The 22,362-nt window shown below is 41.5% G+C and overlaps 1 protein-coding gene across 1 annotated transcript; it reads left to right on the forward strand.

Annotated features, from left to right (window-relative positions):
- Window positions 1–218: 218 nt before the first annotated feature.
- mxd1 (MAX dimerization protein 1) lies at window positions 219–21,773 on the forward strand. The gene is made up of 6 exons (XM_059336887.1): window positions 219–1,096; window positions 1,752–1,851; window positions 11,255–11,284; window positions 17,612–17,726; window positions 18,342–18,501; window positions 19,989–21,773. The coding sequence occupies exons 1-6, from the start codon at window positions 1,030–1,032 to the stop codon at window positions 20,183–20,185; spliced, it is 669 nt and encodes a 222-aa protein (XP_059192870.1). The 5' UTR covers window positions 219–1,029; the 3' UTR covers window positions 20,186–21,773.
- The last annotated feature ends 589 nt before the right edge of the window (window positions 21,774–22,362 follow it).

Raw genomic sequence — 22,362 nt, forward strand, 5'->3', positions numbered from 1 at the left:
TGCATCCATTCTGGCTCCGATTACTGTACTTTCGCCGATGTTAATTAGAACCAAAATGGCCGAACCAGGACCTCAGTTACACTCGGTGCCGCCCCTTGATGACTGAGGCCGCAAACAGCCAATAGGAGCTTGAGTTGTGATGCGCAGTAGCCAATCATATCGCAGCACACAAGCTTGTGGTGGAGTACAGTGGGGAGCTGTCGTCCAGATCAACAAGCCACTTTTGGGAAGCAGTTTGATAAACACTCACTGTTCTTCAGTTGATGTCAGTTGCTATCTGCGATTCCAGCGAGACGTATCACGCGTGATCAGCGATAATCCAGCACAAAACTAGCCAGCCACATAGCCCTGATCCGAAAAGGTTGGATGATATCGTCGGTTGAACTTTTAAGACAACTAGCTCGTTTTTTTTCATTTCACACCAGGCAGGTCTGTGACAACTCAACAGCCAATGGTCTTATTTTTAATTGGCTGAATATTTGCAACATATCACCGAGAGAGCAAGAACTTTTCAACGTCAATTTGGCAACTTGTCACTAGCGCTAACGTTAGCCAGCTTGTTTTTAGATTTGCCAAACAGAAAAATACTCGGCTTATTTTTAAATGGAAAGCAACCCACCGTTTTGTTTTTGTCAAAAAGTCGCCTTTTCGCGAATACATACATAGAAAACCGACGACATTTAGCAACCAGTTTGCCTATTAAAGAGGGCAAAGGACCTTAGCTGTTAGAAGTGTTAGCGTCAGCTTTGAGCAGCCAGCCAACAGCAAACCTTCACCCTTACCTGAACCATTTTAACCTGCTAAATGATTGGTGCTGCATTCAGGGCATTTTACTTTTAAATAGCACGTTTGGTATACTCTAGGAGTAACTCTTTAACGTTACCTCTCGGCTTTTTTTTAATATAACAACTGACAGAATAGCAAACCACTAGAGTGTGAGAAGGAGCCCAGTGGTAGGACCCGAGGCAAGTTGTGTACAGCCACGGAATCCCTCATCGGATTGTTATATTATCAGTGTTATTGTTGAAAATGGCGGCGATCGGAATGGTGCAGATGTTGATCGAAGCAGCCGAGTTCCTTGAGCGCAGGGAACGAGGTAAAGTGTATTTTTTCTACTGTCTGTGTTATTTATGAAAAATTACAATGACACCCCTCCCCATAAATCCCTCCAATGTAAGGACCTGTAATTTTTAAGCTATTTAAAATGTGTTGCTGCTCTGTATTTTTTATATGAAGTAATCGGGCCATGCATTAAATACAGTAATGTTATCGGATTTTGCACAATACAACAGAATGCATCGCCTACCCAAACTCGGTGTTAAAAAATATTAATATTCATACATTCAAGAGATATTCTACAAATGTGCATAAACACACGTGCATTTGCCTTACTAATGAAATGATAAATGCATATGTGGTAGATGCAGTCAGATGTGCAGGGAGACATTGTTTTCATGTAGGCCCCTCCTTTCCCTCTGTTGTGGTTTGCTAGTGGGGTTTATTCCAGTTCAAGATGACATCATTGTCCGGGCTGTAGGGGAGAATTCTGTATAAAGATACTGCATGGAATCCATCCATTGCATGCCTGCATTTAAGCACAAGACATTGCTACTGAATTCCAAACGCCTTGCGATCAAATGTGGCACATTTGCAGTGTTTCTATTCTTAGTTTGGCTCCTTTTCACTGTGGCTATATTTTGCACTGCCAGATATCTGGACATGTGACCACTATGTTGTTTATTTGCTTGCAGAAGCTGAACACGGCTATGCCTCCATGCCACCCTTCATCAGCAGCCAAGAGAGGGAAAGCTTGAAAAGAAAAAGCAAAAGCAAGAAAAACACAAGTAGCAGGTAAAGTAATTTTGGCTCCTTGTGCCCAGAAAATATGCAATGTATCATTTTTCAGCTCTGCAACAAGGCGCTCATAATATCCCCTCTTCAAGTGTGTCCCCCCTGAGCGCAGATAATTAATCCATTGTTTTCTGGATTGGTTGTTGTTGTTTTTTTGTATTTCAAATCACACTGAATCATATGTGAGCTCATTAAACATAATTTTATTTCTTTTTCTTTGGTGCTGCAGTAATTCAACTCGCAGATATTCAACTCACCCCCACTGCTAATTTGTGCCTGACACTTCAGAAAAGGTCTTCTGATATAACAAGAAGCTGTGTGTAGCTGTATGTAGCTGTGTGTGCATGTGTGAGCTGATTGGGTTAAGGCCATGTTTTGACTTCCCCTTGCCTTCTTTAAAGCGTGTGACTGACAGCAGCAAACATCAGTCTGGCTTAAAGCGAATGGCCACTCTGTAAAGCAAACTGGGTCAGTCAAGGTGACTGCAGACGACATTTCAGTGAGGGAGCACGTCCTGACAGCTTAAGTCAATGGACACTATTGCACACACACAGAATTACATAAATCAATCATATCGGGGCAGATTTATGTTGCCTCCACGCCCCACAGATCAATGTGTGCACTTGGAGTTTGGATGTGTGCAGTTGTGAAATTTTGTTTGTGAACATAAAGCTTCTAAGTGATTTGATTGCTTGGGTGGAGAGGTTGAAAAATCTCTATGATTGAAGGCTGCACTTGTGGAATCATCTTCTATATGTAAACATCTGAGTGTGTTTTAGTCAACCTATATTTATACACAAATGCAAATGAGACACACTGAATGGAAACACCAGAGGAAAAAAACAGCTGCTTAGGACTAAAAAAAAAAAGATTTGGATGGTTGGTTGAGGTTGAAAAGTCATGGAAATAGATTTTTTTTTTAAATAAACGGTGACATTGGGGGACCTGCTCCATCAGTAGACACTACATTGGCATATTGCTGCAACTAGGGCTACATGGATTGGAAAATATCTAATAGCAATTATTTTGACAAATATTGATTTGTGTAGTGTTGCATTGTCAGACAATCAGAGAACTCCACCTTCTCCATCTACCAATAATTTGCAGGATGCAAAATTCAAGTTCTTGAATGATGAGAATTCAGCTAACAACCTTAAATTTTGTGTAGCGGTTAGCACTTTCACACTCGCAGCAAACACATGCAGCTTAGTTTTAACTGGTGACTCTAAATTGCCCGTGGAGTGAATGAGAGCATGAATGGTTGTCTGTCTTTATGTGTCAGCCTTGTGATAGTCTGGGGACCTGTCCAGGATGTACCCCGCCTCTCTCCCAATGTCAGCTGGGACTGACTCCAGCCCCCCTCCAACCAAACATTCATTCATCAGACATTTCAATGGGATGTTAAGGTTGAGCCACATTAGGTGTGTTTGCTGTACGGGCACATTAATCCACATTATCTATTATAAAGCTTCCACTGATATGAGTGCAGAGCACATAACGTGAAGCATATCCATAGGTTTATATATAGGCCTCTTACCTTGAGTAACCCAGTGTATATCCAGCTCTTATAGCTGCAACTATTTATGTAACCATCTGGAACTCACTATCTCAAATGAATGCCATCTTCCTGCAGTGATTTGTCAGGTGTAAAGAGGTGAGAAAGCGTGCAGGTGTGCAATCTTCTCTTTCTTTACTTTTAGTATGTGCAACAAACAATTACCATGGCAACACCATTAATGTGCGCTGTTTTCCCCACGTGAACTGTCACGGCTCGCCCCTATCTATGATGGCAGGCCTGTAGGCGTTGAATGAAACACTGTAGAAACTTGTCCAACACCTTGACCTAAAGTGTCTCCTGGATGTTTACGTGCCACGTTGAGTATCCAGTGTACAGAGCACACGATGTGAAGCATAACATCTAAATATGTTTATGTATTGGCCTGTAACCTCACATAACCCAATGTATATCCAGCTATATTATCTACAGATCTAAAGTTACAAGACTGCTGTACACAGAGATTCCAGCATAACATACCTTCTTATACAATATCAGTTAAAGGTGCAATATGTAATACCCTGCCACATGCTCCAAACAAACGGGGCAATATTCCAACAAGATTGTGCCCATAGACATGTATGATAAATCTTGCAATGTCCTCAGATATGTATAGTGAACTTTCCAAACTTACAATCGTGCTTATCTTATAGCAGTATTTCCAAACAATACAATATATATTTTTTTCAGTGAGGTTTTTGTTCTCAAAAGTTGCACTAAAGGTGCGATTTTCTAAATAGCCAACATTTGATGTTTTTTGCCTGTAATGGTTGGTTGACCAGGCCTCTGGGCAGCTCTACTTCTTCATCCTCTGAAGAAGAAGGAGGCAGACTGAAAGCAGTGGCTCAGTATTGCCTCTTGAGGCACAATTGGCATTTCAAAACAGGACGAGCCATGCTAGCTGGTTAGAACTGGGCAACATCATGATATATATCATCAAAATGTTCATTGTATATATTTTGCTATATTTCTTTTTGCTATGTTTCTATTGCCATGTCTAAAAACCTGTAGTGAACTGCAATGCGGCAATTTTGCATTTGATCCATGCACAATGCATCAGAGCTGGAGGGAACCATAGAGGTGCTGCTTTGCTAATATGGAGAATACAAAAATAGAGTTTACCATATATTTTGTTGATATCGCCCAGCCCCATTAGCATGTTCTTTTTCTGTAAATATATCTGCAACACAATACTTGTCCTTGACAATGTCAAAGCTTTTACTTCTACTTCACATTCTGTTGGAAGGCACAAACAATTTAATGGAAATGGGTATTTTTTCCATCTGAAGTTGCACTTTATTGTTTGGGGGGAAAAGCCATGATTGGCCTGTTGGTGCATCAGCCATTATGTTTTTTGAAATTATAAAAAGCACAGTATTAAAATGTACATTGTAATGATTAAATTCCAATAAATCAATGGTCACTCAATCATGGTTTAGCCTGTTGGCCAGGACTATGTCAGTTTTTCTTGATGACATTGTAAATGAAAAAATTGTAGTGTTTTTCCATTGCCACCATGTACTAAAAGCTGCAGGATGCAGAGTGCTGTAAGAACACACCTGCTTCCAGCTTAGAACATGCCTACTACATTTTAAGACATGCCCGGTGAAGAAAATGTGGGACAAGCTTTGTATGTCAAGTAGACTATGAGCTGCTGTAGGTCTGTCATCCAGCCATAAACCTCTTAACTTACCAGCTCTTTTATCATTTTATTTGTTGAATTACAAGGTCATGTTTAGCAACTCCCTCGCCATCTATGAGCACTTAATCAGCTATTACCCATTACTATTGCAGGGCAGCACAGCCACACTTGTTATTAAAAAGGGTTTCTGCTCAGCCTAGATGATTTGATATGGTCTGGTGTGATGTTGGCTCTTGATCATTAATAGGCAGACCAGCACTGAATGACTGAATGAATTTCCCTCTTGGGGGGGAAGGGTGGATTTCAGCCTGAGAAAAGCAGACCATTAATTGATCAGGCATGATGAGTTATTTAGTTATAGTCAAGACTTTGTGAAATGTAGGGCAGGTGCCCATGTATGTATGTATGTGAATCCACCCAACCCAGTACATAGAAGCTTCTCCAGATTCTGATGTTTCCCTATGGCGTGGATGTGTGCAAAGTGGGGGAGGGGAGTCACTGTGTTTCTGGCATGTATGTGTGCATGTGTGTCAGTAGTAGTGACTCCCCCCTCCCCCTCATCGCTCTCTCCCACTTGCTTTTCTCTCTACTCACCTCCTCCACCCTTCTGTGTCTTTCCAGCTCTCACTCTTGGCAGGCAATGGAGAGCAACAGCTCCTCCATTACATAGATGGAGAGTCCTGTTCCACCTTACAGATGAACACACGCAAACTGTGCAGCTACAGTGCACTATGGAAATCATACAGTGATTTTACCATCCTTGTTGAGCAGACAAATAGAGTCTTTCCATGCGTTGTTGTTCTGGCTGTCTTGGGCGAGGCTACAGCAATACAGGTTACTGGTAGATTCATGTCAAAGAGTCCTGTTGTAGACGGAGCAGAAGAGAAGATGCACTGGTGAACCATCTTTCTACAATTTATTTATCCAGTACAATCTAATAATTTTAAACTTTCCCCAATGAAGAATGCAAATCTATGCTAACCTTATTTTGCTGAGCTGGTGCTGGTTGCTGTTTGCTTTTCCACAGGCTAGAGCGCAACGTCATTGCGTCACTTTGTACGTCTAGAAATGTCTCCGCTCTCTGCCACTATAATAACCACAATGGCACACTACATCATCTATTTACAAATGTTGCTCCTGGCAACATTTGACATGTACAACACAATTGTTCTGCTCATCTTGAATGCTATGGACGGTGATTACATTCTTATTAACACTGAACGTAACGATATCCCGCTGACGCTAGCCCGCTGACGCTAGCCCGCTGACGCTAGCCCGCTGACGCTATCCCACTGACGCTAGCCCACTGACGCTAGTCCATATCATTAGAATTGCAGTTTAACAAAAAAAAGTTAAGTGACTGATACACATTTTAGTTGATCTTGTTGGTCATGATAATCCTGCCCTCAGACCCTGACATAATCGGTTTGTGGTTCAAGACCAGCAACGACTTGGTGCCGCTCTGGAACCAGTTTTTCTGGCTGAGAGACGGTTCTTTCGGAGTTGAAAAGCTTGGAACTGTCTTTGTCGAAAAGGGGTAAAAGAGATCATAGTCCATAGATCCTATGTTGTAAGACAGGGATCTGAATGGGAAGACATAATTAAAGGGCTGCACCGTTTTATGCTGCGAGACTGAAACCTATTATTAGAATAGTCATCCATTTTCTTGACATTGCCCTGACTCGTCAGTACCAAGTGCCGCAACTCATCACTGTCACTTTCAGTTGACAGGGAAGTTGTGATAATGGTTGCCAGGAGCTGTTTCACAATGATTTAAGATTTGTTACTTCTGTTATTTGGCTTATAAGGACTCAGAGAAACCAGGGACATAGCTAAGTTGGACTCCTCTTAACAGGAAAATACAGGTTTCACACAGCCAGGTCTTATTTTTGTAGCTTTAGACATTGTTCCTGTCACTAATATTTCCTTGACCTAAATAGTTATCTGCTTAAAAATTCAAAATCTATAGAAAACAGGATAATATTGTGGTATTGGAAACGATCTGGTTCAGTGGCGGACTCAGAGGGGGGGCAGGAGGGGCGACAGCCCCCCCTCGTGCCTCCATGGTTGAAAAAGCGTGCTAAAGTGCCCCCTAGAGTGGTGAAAACGAAAGGAAGCGCCTCATTGGCTGCAATTTACACATGCAGAAAAATGATTGGGTGCCCTCTAGGGTGCCCCTTCATACAAAACATTATGATTATGTGCCCTCTAGAGCAAAAAAACTTGATAATGTGCCTTAATAAGTGCCCTTTTAGTGCCCTTCCGCCCTTCTGGTGCCATGACGAAGCAAAAAGCAGATTAATAGTATGCCTGTACCCGTAATAAAAAAGCGCAATTAGATGCCAAGTTAAAAAAAACATGATAACGTGCCATTGCAATAGAGAGAGAAAAAGAATCCCAGTCAAGAAAATGATCTGCAGTGATTAAAAAAATGTCAGATTACGATATCAATAAAGATTCTATAATACAATATCACCCAACTGTGAAAAATGTTATGTGAGGTGTTTGCTCTCATTTAGCTGAAAAAGTGGATTAGATTTGATTCATTTTACTTAAAAATTTACAAATTTTCTCCAGGGGGGGCATGCCCCTGGACCCCCCTTCATGGTTTGGTTCAATGGTTTGAATCGTCAGTACCATATCATTAATTACTTTGATCTGGATCTCCTTTAACTTAATGCTAATCGTAATAAAGGATGAGGTCTATTTCATCATACATGATGCATCAGAGCTTTTTGAGTGCTGCTGGGGCCCCATGTTGTGCAGAATGTGCCCTTTTTATTTTTTCGCCCCTGCCCTTCAAACAGTCTGAGCCCGCCACTGATCTGGTTTCCACTTGTAGTCCGAGCAGAATTGACCAATTGTCTTTTAGTGGGCTTTAGTTGAATTTAATTAAAAAGTTTGTTTGGAGAGCAAAAGGAGCAGAATACATATCCCTGAAATTCAGTCAATTTATTTGCATTCATATGCATAGAAATAATCTGGTCATAGACCTGCCTCTCAATTCCAACTCCATTCTCACGATTTTAGTTGCTGATCAGACTGTAAACAATGTCTGGTCTTGCCAAGATGTATGTTACCTGGATATCTGCTGACTACACTGGAAATCCAGAAAGACTAGCACTTTCCCCTGGAGGCTAAATCGGACTGATAGCCAATGGGTTCTAAGATTCATAATAACTATCTACCTAACAATTTACTTGCTTAAATATGGGAATACGGTGAATGAACACATTCATATCAATGAATGTTTGGAATTGGAGCAAGACAAATAAATCATTCATGTCAATATATTGGCTTATTTGAGTATCTTTATATCTGTTGGTTGAAAAGTAAAAACACATTTAAATACAGATATGTCAACTAAGTGTGACAGAAAGTGTCTCCAGTATATAACCCGCTGTGACACTTGGTACAGAGGAACTTGCACTGGATGAATTTAAGTTGCTACAGCTGATAACTGAATGTCAGTCTCCGAAGCTGTCGCCCACTCTCCTTCAGTCGCATAGTAGTCTCCTAGCAATGGGGAGTGAGGCTGACGGATGGCATTATGCGCTGGTTACCCTATTTTAGGCTCCATATTGCTATTTTCTAAGCCACTGTAGCTGCCATATATCTCAGAAACTGTTTTTCCAAGGGAACGCACCTTTCAAAGTTTTCATCATACAGAAGTCCGTGTGATTTCATCCAAAGTAGTTGGGGGAGAAAAAAAAGAAAAATTCAAGGAACTTAATAGTCATTCCAGCCATGTAGAGAGGATGTTGTTACTGAGATAGAGATTCAGAATATATATGATTTATGTAATATTATAGTAGTACGGTGAGTCTGTAATCATGTAAGCCAATGTAAAGATGACGTGATGTAGTCAATGTGATCCCAGTGCGTGTTTGGCAGACCAGGGATCCGATGGTGTGTGCTGATATAGAGTCAGAACATTCCATACATTATTCCTCATTGCTCACAATACAAAACCTCATCAATACTCGGTATTACCTTTTCTTTATGTCAGCTGTACCCTGACCTGTCAGGGGTGTGTTAGGTGGAGGGGTAGAAGTTTATGGGGCTAGGGCAGGAGGTGGGAGGTGCCTGGAATCTATCCTGAAGAAGTGGGATCATTTCCCTGCTAGCACTGTTATGTCACCAGCGGCTGTCTGCCCTGCACAGGAATGCACACTGGCTGGAGGGGGCAAAGTTACATGGAGAGCACCCAAAACTGAAACAAGATGATACCCTGCACCACACACACACACACACACACACGCACGCACACACACACACACACACACACACACACACACACACAGGCACACCACCCAATGTTCAGAGGTTCAGAGGTTAAGACTCAGGATAGTGGAAGATAGTGTCTCTCAGCTTAGTCTTGACAGCATGTTTTCAAACATAAAGGTGAGTTAAGTTGTGTGTGAGTGAGTGAGAGTCCTCTGAGGATGTTAGCCATGACATGGTGACCTTGTTGAGAAAAGCAGAGCTAAAGGTGCAGGGGCTATTTTGGGACCTGGGTGGGGGGGACTCGGAGGTCAGGTGGAGGTAGATGAGAGTTTAGGAATGCTGAGTGGATCTTTGCCTTCGGCCTCTCACAACCACCAAACATTCACTCGTTTTCACACTCAGTAAGCCCAGCCCAATCATTCTAAAAACTACATATAACCCTGTTTATGTCTGTTTGTGTGTCCCTATGTCTGTGCCTGTGTCTGTGAGAGCGTATGTGTGCACCGCTTCAACACTGCAATGCAGAAGTCAAGCTGGCCACTAGCACACCTCCATCTCTCAGTTTACCTTCAGCACTCTGTCTTCCCCCACCCCCTCCTCTCTCAGTATTACATGCACAGTGGATAATCAGGCAGTATGAAGGGGCACAGTCCCTGGCTTCTGTTTCTAGTTACTGTTACTATGTTTACCCCTGGCCTCTTCGTCACATATGTGAGTGTGGTCCTTAAAAAAGCACAAGTATCCTCAGTAAAAACAAGCCTCAAGCACAGAATACCCAGCCTCTTCTACTTCTTCTTTTTTTTCCTAGAATCTCATTTTGTCAGCCGTTCTGACTGCTCATAAACTCCCACACAGCCTTTTCTCTCTCTCTCTCTCACTCCCCTGCAGTAAGGCCTTGGATTGCACTGATGGCACACAAAGAGGAAACCGTACCCTGTTTAACCCATTAAGGCCTAAAGCACCTGGAAAAAAATGCCTGGAAAACCTATGGGCGATTTTCAAATGACCCCCTAAAACCTGAAGTTTTTCTGGAAATTCAACACCTACTAAATAATAGATTTTTCAGCCTCTGTAGCAGATAAAAATGAAATTCTAAAAGTATTTGAGAGCTTATACCCGTGGCTTTCATATGAAGTTGAGTTTATTTGTCCAAACCTTCAATAAAGTTTTTTTTTAAATTAACAAACTCAGCAAATGTTACATTTGACTGAATAAAAATCCTATGCATAATACTAATACATGCCCATTAGCAAGATGCAAACATGATATGACCACTGGAAGAACAAGACATAGTTCTCATTATCCTACTGTAATAAAAAATTTTTTTATCATAATAATAATAATAATAATAATAATAATACATTTTATATATTGCACTTTTCAGGGTACTCAACGACGCATAAAGTAATATAAGACATAAACATTCATGATTTCTTATATCATCATCACAATCAATTATTATTATTAATATTAATATATTATTAATAATATTATTATTATCTCCAGATGGCCACAAATCTGTCTGTTCTTCGGTGAAAATATGTCGTCTAAAAACATATTCCTCATCCATAAATGCCGGTCGATTGGTTCCGAGGGTTCAAAGTCCGGATCAGCAATTAAATCATCGGCGCTGTTTTCATCAAGATCGATTCCGTCACTTACTTCTGAGCTCCTCCGCTATAGTCGTCTTCCTCCATGATTTATAAGTTCTGGAAAAGTCCGATGTTGCATTGCGACACTCCCGCATGTATTCTGATCATGATTCTGATGCATTTCATTGGCCAAGAGACCGAAAATAGGTGGAAAAAAATACAAATACTACAAAATGACATATCCGCTGTCCCGGCCTTAATGGTAGAGTGACGCAACAGCGATCCCGGTTTTAATGGTGGAAATGCAGTAATGCTTTCCCGGCGTCAGTGGGTTAAGCAGTGGCCCTTTTATTATGTGTGGTTTTAATATGTGTTTTATTTCCACAGGTCTACGCACAATGAAATGGAAAAGAACAGGTATGTAATAAAGTCCTTATCTGTGTGTGTTAGCGTATTTTTGAATTTTGAATTGCTGCATTTTTGTGTTTGAAAATTATGGGTTTTAGATTTATAACATTCTAGTATGTCAGATTAAGAATCATTGTTAAGTATGGAGGATGATTTTATCCAGAATTAAAATGAAAAAAAAAGTTAATTAAATTCTTCTTATATTAGTACTTAGAATAATTATGTTGCAAACACAAAAAACCCATAAAAAATAAATTGAATCTTGAAAAATCCCCTTAAAAATATTCTATTTAAATCGAAATGCAGCAAATAAAGGCTGAATTTCTAAAGCTTTTAATGCATTATTGGAAATGAAAATGGCTAAGAAAATTTGAAAGAGGAAAATGAATTATACATGAATTATTCATTATGAATGAATTATTAAGAAAGTGATCTTTTTTTATTTTCCCTTTTGCGTTTGCCCTTTTCTATATTCAGTTTGTCCTTGCATTGTATATATAATTTAATTAAAAAAATCTAAGTTTTTAATTTCATGTTCCATTTTTGAATTTCCATTTAACCATATAGATTAGGTATTTCACATATAATTATTTCTCAAATATCGATTAAAATGTAAAATGTAAAAAATGTTGATTTTCCATTTTTTTGTTTTGGGTCAAAGTAGACTCCATTCAGCGATGTTGCCCAATATACTGAGACAAGTGTAGATAACTTACTAAAGCTGAATGACAGATTTGACATGAATTGGGCATAAACATTAAATTTACTGTGTTATAAGTAAACCTGGTCAGTTTTATGATTTATGATACAGACCTTTATCTTAATAGAGCTTATGTTTTTCTCCCTTTCTGAAACCGATGACACAATTGAGGCGTCAGTGTTGTATCTAACCTGAGAGTTGATGTCCTTGTTTCAGTTACTTACAACTGGACTGACTCAACAAACCTTTATGGAGCTGTGTGAATCCATCAGTCTAGTATTAATTTTCCTATTTACCTCATTTAATTGTGTAAATCATGTATACAATGAAACAGACAGTGAAAATGTGTTTTTGCAACACCTTGAGGGAACCTACTTTGCACATGTGATTTTAGCCATGCTAGTAGAATGTTTTTTTGGGATGGCAACATTGGTTGACACTTTGGCCCAGACCATAGACTGTATAAAATAAGGATGTAGTCTCCCTGACAGGTTTCTGAAGAGCCAAAAAAGAAGCTCAATGTTGGAGGCTTTGGCTGTCGCCATCTTGGCAGTGCCTGACTCCTCCTTACTCGAGGCTAATCCCAAAATAGTGGTCCAGTGTGGGTGAGCAGAGGTGGGCTCAATGAAGCACGGTTGCTGGTTAACGACCTGTGACGGCATCAACCTGTCACTCAAATCGGTTATTCCAGTAATTATGCAAAACTTTATGGTTTGATATAATTTAAAAGGGTGAGTTGTATACAACCTCTCCCTCCATGCAATTGTCATCAACTAAATATATATAAGCTATAGAGATCAAAACCCATGCCACTCGGTCCAAACTAACATCTGGCATTATTTTAATTTGTCACATATTTGTTTTATGTCAGGGAGCCATTCCCATTACGTTGCGTTTATTACTAATCAGCAAATGTTAGCATGCTAACATGCTAAACTAAGATGGTGAACATGGTAAACATTATACCTGCTTATTGTCAATATATTAGCTTTGACATTGTGAGCATTTTAACATGCAGATGTGAGCATTTAGCTCAAATGCTAACATGGCTAACATGGCTCTTGATGTTTAATCCTACTATGAAATGACCAAGATATATTTTCCTAAATACTTTTTGTCAAATTTAATGTCACAATTATACCAGGCTGTGAAAGTGTAGTGAATGCAAACAAAAATCAAACTGCTATTGTTTTTCAGCAGTTTCTCAGACAGACATTTTATGTCAGAAATTAAAATTGTATTCATTTATTCATTTTTTGGTCCGCATCACTCCCACTCCTCCATCCTGCCTGTGCTAGTTGATCCAAACCAGCAGCTCAGTGGACGGCCTGAATAATATATATGGCACTGAGGCTTGTGTCTGGGATTTAGCTCTCGGCATGTGTGTGCATGAGCATGTGTGTGGACAAAATTACGACTACAGCCAGTTGTATTACACTTGGGAACATTCATAGCCTTTAGCCAGTTTGTCCACCAGTAGCTTGATGAAAGAAAGTCATCATAGGCAGATAGTAAATAGCTCCAGTGAGCCACTGCGAGAGAGAGACACACTGGGGATTTACTGCTGGTTGGGTGAAGTGCATCAGGCTGACCTAGTTTTTATTTTTGTTTTATGCAGGTTTGGTGTATTCAAGAAAACCATTTTAAAAGTTGCAAAGGTTGCAACTTTTTTTTTCAGCAAATTCAATATTTTAGACCAAACAGAAATGGCCAGCACACAGTACTGTCGTGTGCGTTTAAAAAGCATACAAGCTTAAATTAGGGCAGATAATTTGTTCTAGCCTTCAGCTGAACAAACAACCCTATAGCTCCACATACATACTCACCTATTAACACACAGAACTGGATCCACACTGAACCAGAATAACCTGTGGCTGAAGTAGTGCTGTGTTTCAAAGCCACACCCTGAGTGTTGTTCTCTAACTCAGACACCATGTGACCTGAGCTGTTTCAGGAGTCTGCTGCTCGTCAGTGTTGTTTAACAAACATTAGTTAGCCATGCTGATTATGTCAGACCAGCACAGCTGAGGGCATTTACATGTTATGTAATAGCAGTCTTCATGCCCTTTGGACTGAGTCAGCTGAGAAACAGGCACTTGGTTTCTGCAACTTAACACTGCTTTGTATGTGCTTGTGTGGGCTTGACTTATCGTGTGTGTGTGCGCGTGTGCGTGTGTGGATGGACGGACGGACTTGTCATCTGGAGCACCAGGACTTTTCCCAGTGGGCCACATCACAATTGGGGCCAATGCAATGCACACTATACATATTTGTAAATAGTAACACTGTGACTGGCTCAGCCAGGTGGGCGACTGGCCCAGTGGGCATCTGTCAGCCTATCTGTTCCAGCTAATTACTTTTGGTTCAGATTGGAACTACCCTGCCCTTTTCCCCTCTCTGCTTTGAGAATTAGTGGTGGTGCAAGATCAACAAAACAAAAAACAAAAGGAGAAAAAAAAAATTGAGTCTTGTATGGATCAACTGATCTTTAGTTTTATAATAGGAGAGCTGTCATACAGGTTATCAAGTTCCCCTTTTATAAACAGGCTAAATGGTATCAAGTATGATATAACTGCCATATGGTCAAATTTACTATATCTTCAATCCTGTTTTTTAATTGAAATTGAAAACTGATTTAGATGGATTTTGAATTAAAATTGTCACAGCCCTAGTGCTTTTATCAGTCAATGATCCCAGCCTAGTGAATCTAAATGCACTGGCAGCAGAGAACACGGACCAGTAAGCCCAGTGATACCAGTTTAACTGTTTGCAGCTAAATTGGTGAGACTGAAGATGGTAGGGATAAGATAAGCAGGGTTGGGTTTGTCTAGGTGGCTATTTACCTTTTTCTTTTTACCTAACCTTTTGTGGATTTGTTCAAACATTCAACTGGTTGGTGGGCCAGTCATTTTTCATTCCCTGCCTGTCCCTGGCAAGTGGTGAGAATTTTTTTGTGTGTGTACTCTGCCCACAGTTAAATCCCTCTTACCCTCTCTCCATGTGTCCATTTCTGATAAACTCTTTCCGGTAGTGACGCTCAAACCAGGATTACCTGCAGCAGACAATAAATGAACAGTTCATCCAGCCGGCCTGCAGCTGCCAAAAAAGCATTTTTACACTCACTCTCAGGAGGAGTCTGACGTACACACGCCCACTCGCCTGGACTCACACAAGCATACAGACACGTACACACTCTGCCAAGGCTGGAGCTGGAGGTGTGTGTGTTGTGTAACAGCAGGGTCAAGTGGTCGCAAACACCCACCAGACCTTAGCAACTGACAAAGCTGCCAGCTTAAAGCAGCGACAGGAGGAAATGCAGTGTAGATGAGAAATGTAAATGTGAACTGTGTTATAGGACAGGTGACATTAATAATGAGCTCAGATCTGAACATATGTCACAGAGGATCTTTGGATTTCAGCATGTTTCCTTCTTGTCAATGGGGGAGTTGTACACTTCCTGAAATATGTAGCAACATTTTGTAATAATGTCACAATGTTGAAGAAACACAATACAGTCTAACCACTTAAGGTAGAACTTTACATGTGCCAACCTTTTACTCATTACCTCTTGTATGAATGGTAACTAGCATTTGTATCAAAAAGCAGCGGGACCACAACACATGTACAGTGGTTCATAAAGAAATTACAAATGCCTTATTAACATTTTTAAAAAAAAACTTCTAACATCAGAATGCTATCATGCGGACAATGACTGTGTTAACAATGTTCTCTAAACTTAGTTTTTAGCATTGGCATACTAAATTTTATTAGCACCAAAATCAAAGTTCAGCTAAGGCTGATGGGAGTGTAGTGCAATGGTGGCCATATTGCTCTTACGTCATGTTTAGGAGCGGGAAGGAATCTCACGAAAACTATAGTCACCAGCTATGGTGTAGCAGTCCAAAAATTTTAGCAGTCGTAAAGACCCTCAAATGAATCAAAAGTGACACAAAGTTGATTTGAGTTTACTTAACTTTACACAATGTTGAAGGAATCGCCACCGGCACCCAGCATGTTACTATTTGACATTAGCTAAGTGAATAGCTAACTTACTAGCTAAACTAGTTGTAAGAAATCACTCCCTCTAATTGCTTTGTTAATGTTAGCTAACATTAGCTAATGCTTGGTAAAAAGTAACACTTTGCTTGTATATTATTGGTATATCAAGTTAACACAGTAACAAGTTACTGTTAGCTAATATTAGCTGTTGTTGCCAAGTATAATACAATACACGTTGGGGTGTTCCCTTGCAAAAACTACCTCATGCTTACGGACACAATACAACCAAAACAGTGAAGGTAAAATGTTAAAGAACTTTGCTCGGCAGTCATATTACTAATAAACTACTACAAACCTGTCATGTCTTCTTTGAAAAAATGACAATGTAAGCTAAGGTACTGATTCATGATGACAATTTTAACAAGTAAGTTAGCAGTTTGTTTGCGTTGCTAATGTCATATTATAAGACATTGGGTGCCGGTGGTCTTTCCATTTACATTGTGATGTCACCTCAAATCCATTTGATGTATCCCTTTGTTTGGATTCTTGTGAGGATCTTTACAGACTTATCTGTCCATGTTTTTATTGTTTCAACATTTAGCTGTGGTACACAAGTCAAATGTTTGGACCATAACGAGCTGACTGACTATATTTTCCAATATTCTTCCCACCCTAGCATGACGTAAGAGCAAAAAAGCTTTTGTGTGAATATGGGGAATTTTGTCACAGACCAAAGTATTGGACAAACTGAAATTTTTACATGAAAATGGCTCTGAATGAAATGTTACAAACTCATGAAAGTTGAACCAAATTAGAAAGAATGCTAAGGGAGATATAAATATTTGCACTAAATTTTAATGGCAAATGATGAGATTCTTCCGAGATTTCAAACTATGCCCTTTAACCTCAAAGTGTGTGTGTGTGTGTGTGTGTGTGTGTGTGTGTGTGTGTGTGTGTGTGTGTGTGTGTGTGTGTGTGTGTGTGTGTGTGTGTCTGTGTGTGTGTGTGTGTGTGTGTGTGTGTGTGTGCACACTCCTCCAGATACAAATGTTTCACACACATTTTTAGGTTAAAGGGCATAGGTTGCTGTATAAATAAAGACTTTTTTTTTTTTTGCTCATTACTAGTATTAATTGTTTGAAATCTCTGAAGAATCTCATCATAGTGTACACACACCGGAAGTAGCCCCCGTGGCCCTTTCAGTATTTCCCCAGAGGAAATTTTATAGTTAGTCCGTTTGTAGCTGTCAAGACATTACCAACCGCGTTGTAGTAAGTAGCAATCCTCAATAAGGGAAATTGGAAATTAAGAGCTAACCTTCCAATAGTTGTTAAGATTCAGGTATATCAGTCTGGACTAGAGTGGTTGACCGATCCTTTGAGCCCAGCCACTAGCATGACTGTTAGAACTGAGTAAACTCCCTCCAGTAATGAACACCATGAGATGTGATTGAAAGCTCCAGAAAATAAGTTAGGAAGTGGACCTTGAGATATTTATTCACTGTCAAACTACTATTTCCAAGGCCAATAATAAACTTTCACACTTCAATAAATCCCATAGTTGTTGTGTGCATCTGACGTTAAAAAACTAATCATGTTTGATAGCTTCTCTCTCTGTTTCTTGTTTTCTGTCTTCAGACGGGCACATCTACGGCTGTGTTTAGAGCGCTTGAAATCCCTTGTTCCCCTAGGACCAGATGCTAACAGGCACACCACCCTCAGCCTGCTGATGAAGGCCAAAGAACATATCAAGGTGTGTGTATTTCTGTGTATGTTTGGTTCCCACTTAATCAGTATGAAGAGGCAATGCAAGGAAAGCAAATTTATAAAGCACATTTTATGCACAGGGGCTTACATAGTTGCTTTACATAATGATGTTAGAAAGACAGGTAAGATAAATAAGTGCATAAGTCTTCTTTGACTTCTACTTAAAGATGTTAAAACAGAAACTTAAGTAAATGGGTATAAAAGTTTAAAAACCTAAGAACTGAGGAGTGTGTTTAACTTTCTTAGTCCTTGTGAGAACTCCAGCAGTGGTGTTCTGACTGAGCTGAAGCTACTTTAGTGCTTTCTTGGAAAGACCTAAGAAAAGATCTTTTCAGTATTCCCAACCTACTTGAGATAAATGCATGAGTTTTATAACTCCAAGATTTCTGACTGCTTTTTTTTTTTACACTAAAGAAAGGGAGTCAAGAGGAACCTAAAGTTTGAGACTCAGTTGTGGTGGGAAACTGTTAGTAATGTTTGTTTGAGTGACTGTAATGTCTCACATAAGCCACTGAGGGAACACAACCACACAGACAGACACAGAGCAATATTTTTGTCAACTTCTCCTTAAGTGTTGTGTTATTGTCTTCCTACCTTGCAGAGGTTGGAGGAGAGCGATAGAAAAGCTCAGCACACAATGGAGCAGCTACAACGGGAGCGGAGACACTTGAGGAGGCGTCTGGAGCAGCTCGGGGTAGAAAGAACCCGCATGGACAGCACTGGCTCCACTGAGTCCTCCGACAAGTCAGACTCTGACCAAGGTACACAAACACAAGTATTACGTTGTTATTATTGTATTATAACACAAGTGAAACGTGTCCTCCTCCTTAACACTATGTGGTGATCTGCATCATTTCAGCAGGTTAATACGGCCCCCTTTCCAGTTAACCTCAGTTCGACACTTTGTGCAGTCGCTACTGACCGGCTAGTGTGCGACCGGCTAGTGTGACCGGCTAGTGTGCCACTGACTAATGTGACCGGCTAGTGTGCGACCGGCTAATATGACCGACTAGTGTGCCACTGACTAATGTGACCGGCTAGTGTGCGACTGACTAATGTGACCGGCTAGTGTGCGACCGGCTAATGTGACTGGCTAGTGGGCCACTGACTAATGTAACCGGCTAATGTGACCGACTAGTGTGCGACTGACTAATGTGACCGGCTAGTGTGCGACTGACTAATGTGACCGGCTAGTGTGCGACTGACTAATGTGACTGGCTAGTGTACGACCGGCTAATGTGACCGGCTAGTGTGCCACTGACTAATGTGACCGGCTAGTGTGCAACCGGCTAATGTGACCGGCTAGTGTGCGACTGACTAATGTGAGCGGCTAGTGTGCGGCTGACTAATGTGACCGGCTAGTGTGCGACTGACTAATGTGACCGGCTAGTGTGCAACCGGCTAATGTGACCGGCTAGTGTGCGACTGACTAATGTGACCGGCTAGTGTGCGACTGACTAATGTGACCGGCTAGTGTGCGACTGACTAATGTGACCGGCTAGTGTACGACCGGCTAATGTGACCGGCTAGTGTGCCACTGACTAATGTGACCGGCTAGTGTACGACCGGCTAATGTGACCGGCTAGTGTGCCACTGACTAATGTGACCGGCTAGTGTGCAACCGGCTAGTGTGCGACTGACTAATGTGAGCGGCTAGTGTGCGGCTGACTAATGTGAGCGGCTAGTGTGCGGCTGACTAATGTGACCGGCTAGTGTGCGACTGACTAATGTGACCGGCTAGTGTGCAACCGGCTAATGTGACCGGCTAGTGTGCGACTGACTAATGTGACCGGCTAGTGTGCGACTGACTAATGTGACCGGCTAGTTTGCGACTGACTAATGTGACCGGCTAGTGTGCGACTGACTAATGTGACCGGCTAGTGTGCGACTGACTAATGTGACCGGCTAGTGTGCGACTGACTAATGTGACCGGCTAGTGTGTGATTGACTAATGTGACCGGCTAGTGTGTGACCGGCTTTCTTGGGTGTTTTCGTTCCAGGGTCATAGACCAGCGGGGGGGATGGAGCATGTGCTTATGCGTTGTCTTGTCATACATGCCGGCGAAAATCCTATTCCAATCGCATTATCTTGGTGTCCTAATCGGAGTTGGAGAACTCCGACATCAGTCAGACTGACACGTTTACATGCACTTCAGTTGTCCAGTTATAGTCAGATCAAGGCAATAATTTGTTTTTTCAACTGTCATGTAAACGTACTGACTGTTGTCTTTGGGCTGTGCTCCAACAGAGGACTTGGATGTGGATGTGGAGGGAACGGACTACCTAATGGGTGACCTGGAGTGGAGCACCAGCAGTGTGAGTGACTCAGGGGATGAGCGAGGCAGCCTGCGCAGCAGCTGCAGCGACGAGGGCTACTCCAGCGCCAGCCTGCTGCGCCTGCAGGACACTCAGGAGATGGCCAAGCAGCTGGGCTGCAGCCTATAGACAGACGGCACTGGTCACTGACCCAACTCCCAGCACCTCCCCTCAGCTAATCCCATCCCAAGATTGCCTCACCATTCCCTTATCCCGCTCAGACCTCATTCCCTTCCCTTCCCTTCCCTTCCCTTCCCTTCCCTTCCCTTCCCTTCCCTTCCCTTCCCTTCCCTTCCCTTCTTTTCCCTTTGCTTCCTTCCTTCCTTCCTTCCAGGACTGACCAAGTCCAAGGCCTCTCTCTCCAGCCTGGCCTCTGCAGTCACTGTCTGTCCCCACAACAACTTCCATCCAGACTGCAACAACCTTCAAGACACCCGCCCACAGCCACTCCATCATCAGCGGTCAGTCTCAGTCACCCGCTCTGCTCTGCACCAATCAAATGAGTGGGATTTTAAAGACACTCCACCCCTCCGCCTATCCGTCCATCCGTCAGAAACACAACTTTCAGCCAGAGAATGTTACCACACAATATCCCACTGCCTCTTTTTCTATGCCTCAAGAGCCATGGGAAGCACTTATGAGATTTCACCCTAACTTCACACATACCTATACATACCACTCCATTGCTCCTAGTTGTCCAGTGACACAGAGTCCTCCCAAAGGTGCGACACTGACATGATGTGGGGCTTTTTTTCTGCCCTGCTCACTAGTCAACCATCTGTGCATGGTATTTTGCACTTACTATTGCTTTTGTAAACAAAACTTTCATCTTTTTTCAAATGCTGTCTCTTAAAAACTTAAGGACCCCCACTACAGCTGTTGTTACAAGATGATGTGAGTTTAAAAAACATGCCAGTTGTCTCCCTGTCCTGTGGAGCGCAGCAGAGTTTGGGGACACTAAAATGATTGTGTGTGGTGTTGAAACTGTTTGGGCCGACAGCAATATATCCCTTAGTACCCAGGCATCGGCAAGCTTGTAACTACCCTGCAATTTTCTGGCCACACCTGCCATTCAGAGGAAAACACAAAAACGACAAAAAAAATTGTGCAGCATGAGATTGTGAAGGGGCCGGGGATTGTGGGAGGGTTTTGTGGGTGGGTTTGATGTTTTCTGCCTCTCTCTGATGACTGTGCCGTTTTTACAGCATCCTTTTATCATAAATGTGTGTATGTCACGTCTGAGCCTGGAGACAACAAGGGGTCACTAGCAGGTTTGGAAACATTTAACACCAGCCACCAGGCCAAATGCTGGTATATCTTGGCAGGTGCTGGTACATTTTTGTACACTACTTAATCACTGCCCCGTTCACCAGGTATTAATAGGAAGGGAAGAGCCTATCTACTGAGAGAAGTTGAAAAAACTGGAGCACATTCCATTATGTAGAGAGGACAGGCAGGTACGATTGAGAACATTATTTTTTGCAAAGTGGATGTTCCTGCCAATTATTTATGAAGAGAGAGTTCAGTTTGAGACGAGCCGAGTCACCCTGAGTCCAAACGACTGGCTTTGACTTTTCGTTGGGAACACACTGAGTGTCTCTGTGTTCACATTGAGAAAAGCACCAAAATGTTAAAAACCACAGATCTTCTCTCCTTTGCCTTGCCTTCATAGCTATTTATTGTTTCTGCAAAATGTAAATAGTTACAGAAAGATATCTATGTCTATCAACAAATGTATTTATTAGATATACTAAATATATAGATGAATATATAGAAATATATTTAATTAGTCATAGCCTATGTTCTTCTTGTGAGGTTTATTGGGAGTTTTGCTATGTGTAGTTTGTTTGCACAGCCTAGTCAGTCCATAGAGTATTTAGAAATGTCTCTTGTGCCTCAAGGCTTTGTATCCGTTCAGAATTTGGCACGGTGCTCCTTGAAAATGAAATGTTTTCTTTGTGGTTGATTATACTTTTAAGTTGGGTTTTTTCAAAGCCATCTTGCCCTTTAACAAGGGAATAAAATGACAAAAAAATTAGAATAATTTCTAAAAATTGGAGTAAAAAAGTATAAAAGTGAGAGGAGCTGGTGGCCAGGTTTAGGGTGGTGATGATTCCTCTGGCAGAGCTGTGCTGCCTGTCCGTCCATCTCCGTGCCTGGGAACCTCAAACAAAATGGCTGCTCCGCCTCATGAGAGTTTAGAGCTTTGTTTGGTTCCAAATCACCACGGGCAGGGAGAGGATTGCAGCTTTTTGAATGTAGATGTCCTCGACATGCAACATAGCAGCACAGCGCACCTGTGTCCA

The sequence above is a fragment of the Centropristis striata genome, chromosome 7, assembly GCF_030273125.1.
Source record: "Centropristis striata isolate RG_2023a ecotype Rhode Island chromosome 7, C.striata_1.0, whole genome shotgun sequence".
Classification (NCBI taxonomy): Eukaryota; Metazoa; Chordata; class Actinopteri; order Perciformes; family Serranidae; genus Centropristis; species Centropristis striata.